Consider the following 7,500-nt stretch of genomic DNA (forward strand, 5'->3'; position numbering starts at 1 on the left):
GATGCTGGCTCCTCAATCTCTATTCTGCCTGAACAGGTGTATCGGAGACATTTTTCTGACTGCCTTTTGACTGAGTCTCGTGTCAAACTCGTCACTTCCTTGAAAGATGACTTACCTGTACTGGGATGTCAACATGCCACCGGTTTTCATGATGGTGTTACACCTCCAGCCACATTTTACATCGTTCAGTCTGGATTTACATTACTGGGAATGGACTTAAAGTGTTGCAATGCCACATTGTAGGTGATTATTGCGTGTCGTGCAACTGATCAACAAAACCGTGACAACCTTCTCTGCTTCGCTTTAGCCAATCAAACTGCCTGAGGGACCCCAGCACAAAGTGGAACCTTCCTTCCTTCCTTATTTATTTATTTGTGCATTACAACCCTTCCTAAGAGTTCCCTGAATCCACTATCATTGGTTTCATTGAAATCCGTTAATCCGTTCTCCAGTTATTGCACAACAAACAGATAGACATGCCTCGTATTATAATATCGGTTATTGTGCTGAAGGTAGACAATGGGAATTAATAAATATTCCTTATAAAGTTACCCTTCTGTCTCCTATCATATGTTGGTTTCACCCTTAAAGCAACACCAAGGGCACATAAGTGTCTTTTTATTTTCTGCAATGATGCGGAGGGGTTACCAGTGCACTCATTGCGGTGCTCCGAGGTCGATGCATAACATAACAACATGTAAAGAAAATCCAGGTGACTGTACACTAAAACATGCCATCACAACTACAAAGCTAAAAGCCGGAACAAATTAAACCATTTTTATCATTTCTTTATCTAGTAATGACGAAAGTCTATCTTGTACTTCCTCAATGTGGTAAATGCAACAGATTACAGACGTGCTTTCATCACAATCGATGGGGTTTATGATGCGAGCATGAATTTATGACATCAATGAATTTCTTTATGTGAAACACCATATGTTTGTGTTTGTTCCAAGTTTGCACATTCTCAATGGAGATCTATCATAGATTCATAACATATATATATATATATATAAAAACATAACATATAAAACACAAATGACGATGGTTATTTCATCTTCATGCGACATTTCTTTTATGCGACATCATCTACAATGATGAACACAAAACGATAAACATTAACGGATTCCTAAACATGGGCCTTCACAGCTGCTCTGGAGTCTTGTCCGCTGTGGGACCCGTTGAGATCTCTCTCACCAGGCTTTGGACGTTTGTGCCCAAGTTGAAGCTATTCTGACGAGTCGGAGACATCGCACAAAATTCTCGATAGCAGCGCTTGAACTTTTCATCTAGGAAAGCGTAGAGAACAGGATTGAGACAACTGTTGGTGTAGCCCAGCACGATGCAAAAATGCCACAAAACTTGAGTCGTGATGTTCGACGGAATAGCGACCAGGGCACGAATGATGACGAAGATGTGGATGGGTGTCCAACACACCACGAACACGGCCACAATTACGAGAACCATACGGGTGATTCTTCGTAGGTTTCGGTCCTTCTCTTTTGAACCCGAGAGGAGCCGCACGCGGCGGAGGCGCAAGACCATGAGGCCGTAGCAAACTGTGATGATGCACATTGGCATCACGTAGGCAAACACAAGCACGCAGATTTTGAGCAGGTTGGAGCCATACCAGTGTGGCTCAGGGAAATTGATGATGCATTCGATTTTTCCTGAGGGTAAAAACAGTTTTAACGAACATTGACGAATCAAAGAAAAAAAAAAGCATCGTTTTATTTTCCAACTATTAGCTAATCAAAGAAATGCACTACCATCTAATCTAATCATCAAAGTACATCGAATGCGAGTAATACGATCGACGAGCAGAAAAGCACGTTAAAATGATGGCGACCCTTCTGTATTTTCACACCAATCAGTCTTGAAAAATTAGGATACCAAAATGGTTAAAACCAAAATTACTTTAAAACAATTGTCTTTGGGCCTCTCACTCTCTCACCGCAGGCAGGTCAGTGGTCTTTCTATCTTCCACCATATTTCCGCAGCGCGCTCAAGGTCCGCTAACAACCCCCTTCTGGTAAAACTGCCAAAATCTCGAATCACTGCTCACCTTCACTCTTTCATTCCTCTTTTTCCCATCTTTGGAATAAACTCCCTCACTCTGTTCAATCCCATTCTTCTCTCCAGGCCTTCAAAACGGCTGTTCACCGTTCATCGTCCCCCATTCAAATCCTCGATCCTTTCTACCCCCGTTAATCCACCCCAAACCCACCTCCTTCAAATTCCCAGCTTTCCTTCCTGAAAGTCACCGAAGTGTCCATCTTGTATACCCCGTGTTTCCTGCCCCATCCCTCTCCCTTCCACAGATCTCCTAATGTCTCTGTTCCCCACTGTTTTGTCCTTCCCTCTCCCGCCCCTCTTTTCTCGTGCCCCTTGCTGTGTGTTGTCTGTTCGCTCTCTTGCGAGCCTCGACATGGTATACAAAAAAACCCCCCAAAAAATCCGAATTTTATTTTGCAATCTGATCAAAGATGGCTGACTGGTGGACTTGGCAGCCATTTTAGTTGGAAATAAGTATGGGCTCGCTGTTTAACTCTGTACAACAAAAAATTGAAACAATGGGGGCTGACACTTTACGGCTTTTTTCATTATTATTATTATTATTATTATTATTATTATTATTATTATTATTATTACTACTTGTACGTGGAAAATTTTTTTTTTCAAATCGCGTGCCAGAAATAGCAACCACACAGGCCGTACCTTCGTTCTCACGTGCCCGTAGGTGTGTGGTCACGTGCAAACCAAAAAAAAAAAAATAAACCAATGTCACCCGCAGGGTGACCCGTATCTTGCCAAAAGGTGACCACGTGTGACTTCTTTAAGGTCACACTGAGGTGAACAGAGCTGCTATCCACCAGGAGCGACTCCTTGAGGAATATCTGCCTATGAGAGATTCCGATGAGAATCGTTCTACAGAGTAACCATGAAAAATATGCTTTTGCCTCATAATGTCACCAAATGACGTCATAATATCTCAAGCTTGACATCTAGAAAGCACTCATCGAGGTGTTCAATTTGAGGTACGACACGATATGGTTCCTAAAACTTGAAAATTTGACCTTGGGGTCAAATATGTTTGACCTGAGGCGCTAACCATGAAGGTCAAGGCCAATCGCCACCAAAAATTAATCAGCTGAGAGCCAGACCATGAACTATATTCCCATGAAGTTTGAAGACGATCCGATCAAAATTACTAAAAAAATAAGGGTTTCGTCGACTCCCCTGATTTGCGACAAAGTGACCTTGACCTTTGACCTTGACCTTCAAAATTTTATGCACTGAAAGGGACCTCTATAGGCCTCTGACATGCGAAGTTACAAAAATTTCCAATGATAACTGTGCTCTGCAGAGTGATTTATACGTGATTCCAGACCAAAAAAAACAAACAAAAAAAACATATGAAGGTCAAGGCCAATCGCCACCAAAAATTAATCATCTGAGCGCCAGACCATGAACTATATTCCCATGAAGTTTGAAGACGATCCGATCAAAATTACTCAAAAAATAAGGGTTTCGTCGACTCCCTGATTTGCGCCAAAGTGACCTTGACCTTTGACCTTGACCTTCAAAATTTTATGCGCTGAAAGGGACCTCTATAGGCCTCTGATATGCGAAGTTACAAAAATTTCCAATGATAACTGTGCTCTGCAGAATTTTTTATTCGTGATTACAGACAAAAACAAAAAAAACAAAAAAACATACAAGCTGACTAACATATCTTGCAAAACTTCGTTTTGGCAAGATAAAAAACATACAAGCTGACTAACATATCTTGCAAAAACTTCGTTTTGGCAAGATAAAAAACCTTCAAACCGTGTGCCAGAAACAACCACACAGGCCGTTCCTTCGCTCTCGTGTGCCTGTAGGTGCGTGGCTGTACCCGCAAACCAAAAATTAAAAAAACGTTCAAACCGTGTGCCAGAAACAACAACCACACAGGCCGTTCCTTCGCTCTCGTGTGCCCGTAGGTGCTTGGTTGTACGTGCAAACCAAAAATTAAAAAAACGTTCAAACCGTGTGCCAGAAACAACAACCACGCTGGTCGTTCCTTCGCTCTTGCGTGCCAGAAACAAACACACAGGCCGTTCCTTCGCTCTCGTGTGCCAGAAACAACAACCATACAGGCCGTTCCTTCGCTCTTGCATGCCCGTACGTGCGTGGCCATACATGCAAAAAAAAAACCAAAAAAAAAAACTTTCAAACAACCTCACAGTCCGTTCCTTCGCTCTCGTAAACGACGACTGGATTGGGGCATTGTGTTTATCTATAAATGCGCATAAGAAATCGAGAAATTATTAGAATACAGCAAGTCATCACTATCTGTAAGTCCGTACGTTTTAACCCGTAATGGGGAAAACGGCTGAGGATCTCTTCCACATCGGCCACGCCTACGCAGCAACGTGTCTTGTCATTGGTTGGTAAATAAATGGCCATAACTTGGGAAGCACTTGTCCGATTAATATCAAACCTTGAAAAGGCACATCCTCAGGTCTCCAGCAATATACCTGGCAAGTTTCAATCAGATCGGATCAGTGGTTGTCGAGAAACAGCAGACACACACACACACACACACACACACACACACACACACACACACACACACACACACACACACACACACACACACACACACACACACACACACACACACACACACACACACATTGCTGGAATTATAGATAGATTATATTATCATTATTACTGTTATTAAAGGGCTGTTCCATCAGAGCAGAATGACTCCTGCCTCACGTGGAGTGCAATGGTGAACGTTTTATCGAATGTCCGATTGATTCTCTTCATTCGTGAATTGGTCACTCTTGTTGAGCAAGAATTTCAAAACTTTATTTCCGTCAATCAATTCCATCTATTCCCATGATTCTTTGAGCATGTGGACCAGACGAAGCCATGCACGTTTGTCTCTCACCTGGGATATAATACATACTTGACTAAATTTTCTTGTTTTTTGTTATAAACATCTAATTATTAGGTACAACGATTATGACCCCCATCGAAGTCGATAATTATTCGTTTTAGGATATTGATGGACAATTGTGCCTTGGTTGTGTTCACATTGTATGAATACAACTTTATTATAGCGAACGTAGTGAGCTTCAGACTTGACGCGTGCAAATGAGAGAATAGGAAACAACAACAACAACAACAACACCCTGGCAATTTGGAATCCGTGTCGTTGGCTATGACCCTTTTGCTTCTGGTATTTTTTGCTTCCGGTTTTTGTCATGGGGAATGATGCCTGCCGGGAGATACAGGCATCGTTGGAGACATGGGAGACCCAAATAATATCAGACATGGTGTATATTTCCTCCACTGATTTTAATAAAGATATCTCCCTCATCATCAAAAATTAATTTTTAATCGTGATTTACGTTATTTGATCACTGATCCCGAATCCAGGCCGAAGTAACCGGAAATTGCGTTTACAGTTGTGAACAAGTTATAGGTAAAGTCAGAAGCGAATGTGAGAAGAATTCTACGTTAAATCTAGCATTTATTTTTGAAGATGAGATCCTTTTCTAGGTGGTGTTGTCGTTGTCAAGGTAATGTTGAGGTAATATTAATTTTTTTAGATGAGATCCTGTTCTCGGTGGTGTCGTCGTTGTGAAGGTAATGTTGAGGTAATATTTATTTTTGTAGATGAGATCCTATTCTTGGCGGTGTAGTTGTGAAGGTAATGTTGAGGTAATATTAATTTTTTAGATGAGATCCTGTTCTTGGCAGTGTAGTTGTTGTTGTGAAGGTAATGTTGAGGTATAATGTTGAGGTAATATTTAATTTTTAGATGAGATCCTGTTCTTGGCGGTGTAGTTGCTGTTGTTGTGAAGGTAATGCTGATGTATAATGTTGAGGTAATATTTATTTTTTAGTTGAGATCCTGTTCTTGGCGGTGTAGTTGTCGTTGTGAAGGTAATGTTGAGGTATAATGTTGAGGTAATATTTAATTTTTAGATGAGATCCTGTTCTAGGCGGTGTAGTTGTCGTTGTGAAGGTAATGTTGAGGTCACATATATAATTTTTTAGATGAGATCCTGTTCTAGGTGGTGTCGTTGTTGTTAAGGTAATGTTGAGGTAATATTTATTTTTTCAGGTGAGATCCGGTTCTCGGTGGTGTAGTTGTTGTGAAGGTAATGTTGAGGTACAATGTTGAGGTAATATTTATTTTTTTCAGGTGAGATCCGGTTCTCGGTGGTGTAGTTGTTGTGAAGGTAATGTTGAGGTACAATGTTGAGGTAATAATAATTTTTTTCAGACGAGATCCTGTTCTTGGCAGTGTAGTTGTTGTTGTGAAGGTAATGTTGAGGATTTTTTTTTTTCAGATGAGATCCTGTTCTCGGCGGTGTAGTTGTCGTTGTGAAGGTAATGTTGAGGTCACATATATAATTTTTTAGATGAGATCCTGTTCTAGGTGGTGTCGTTGTTGTTAAGGTAATGTTGAGGTAATATTTATTTTTTCAGGTGAGATCCGGTTCTCGGTGGTGTAGTTGTTGTGAAGGTAATGTTGAGGTAAAATGTTGAGGTAATATTTATTTTTTTCAGGTGAGATCCGGTTCTCGGTGGTGTAGTTGTTGTGAAGGTAATGTTGAGGTACAATGTTGAGGTAATAATAATTTTTTTCAGACGAGATCCTGTTCTTGGCAGTGTAGTTGTTGTTGTGAAGGTAATGTTGAGGATTTTTTTTTTTCAGATGAGATCCTGTTCTCGGCGGTGTAGTTGTCGTTGTGAAGGTAATGTTGAGGAAATATTTAATTTTTTTCAGATGAGATCCTGTTCTCGCCAGTGTCGTTGTCATTGTGAAGGTAATGTTGAGGTTATAAATATATATATATATTTTTTTTAGATGAGACCCTGTTCTCGGCAGTGTAGTTGTTGTTGTGAAGGTAATGTTTGAGTATAATGTTGAGGAATTTTTTTTTGGATGAGATTCTGTTCTAGGTGGTGTAGTTGTCGTTGTGAAGGTAATGTTGAGGAAATATTAATTTTTTTCAGATGAGATCCTGTTCTCGGCAGTGTAGTTGTTGTTGTGAAGGTAATGTTGAGGTAATATTTTTTTTAGATGAGATCCTGTTCTCGGCGGTGTAGTTGTTGTTGTGAAGGTAATGTTTTAGTATAATGTTGAGGAATTTTTTTTTCAGATGAGATCCTGTTCTCGGCGATGTAGTTGTCATTGTGAAGGTAATGTTGAGGAAATATTAATTTTTTTCAGATGAGATCCTGTTCTCGCCAGTGTCGTTGTCATTGTGAAGGTAATGTTGAGGTTATATATATATATATATATATATATATATATATATATATATATATATATATATATATATATATATATATATATATATATATATATATATATATATATATATTTTTAGATGAGACCCTGTTCTTGGCGGTGTCGTTGTCCTTGTGAAGTAATGTTGAGGAAATATTAATTTTTTTTCAGATGAGATCCTGTTCTCGGCGGTGTAGTTG

At 39.9% G+C, this 7,500-nt stretch overlaps 1 protein-coding gene across 2 annotated transcripts in view; it reads right to left on the reverse strand.

Annotated features, from left to right (window-relative positions):
* Positions 1-601: 601 nt before the first annotated feature.
* LOC147009065 (mu-type opioid receptor-like) overlaps positions 602-7,500 on the reverse strand; it is a 30,394-nt gene continuing 23,495 nt past the window's right edge. For both annotated transcript variants that reach the window (XM_085860973.1, XM_085860975.1), the window contains one exon: positions 602-1,670. In XM_085860973.1, coding sequence (XP_085717099.1) covers positions 1,144-1,670 — 527 coding nt within the window. In that variant the 3' untranslated portion in view covers positions 602-1,143. The remainder of the gene's footprint in view (positions 1,671-7,500) is intronic.

Source organism: Eptatretus burgeri, chromosome 17 (assembly GCF_056783735.1).
Source record: "Eptatretus burgeri isolate ZD-2024b chromosome 17, Ebu_testis_v1, whole genome shotgun sequence".
Lineage (NCBI taxonomy): Eukaryota > Metazoa > Chordata > Myxini > Myxiniformes > Myxinidae > Eptatretus > Eptatretus burgeri.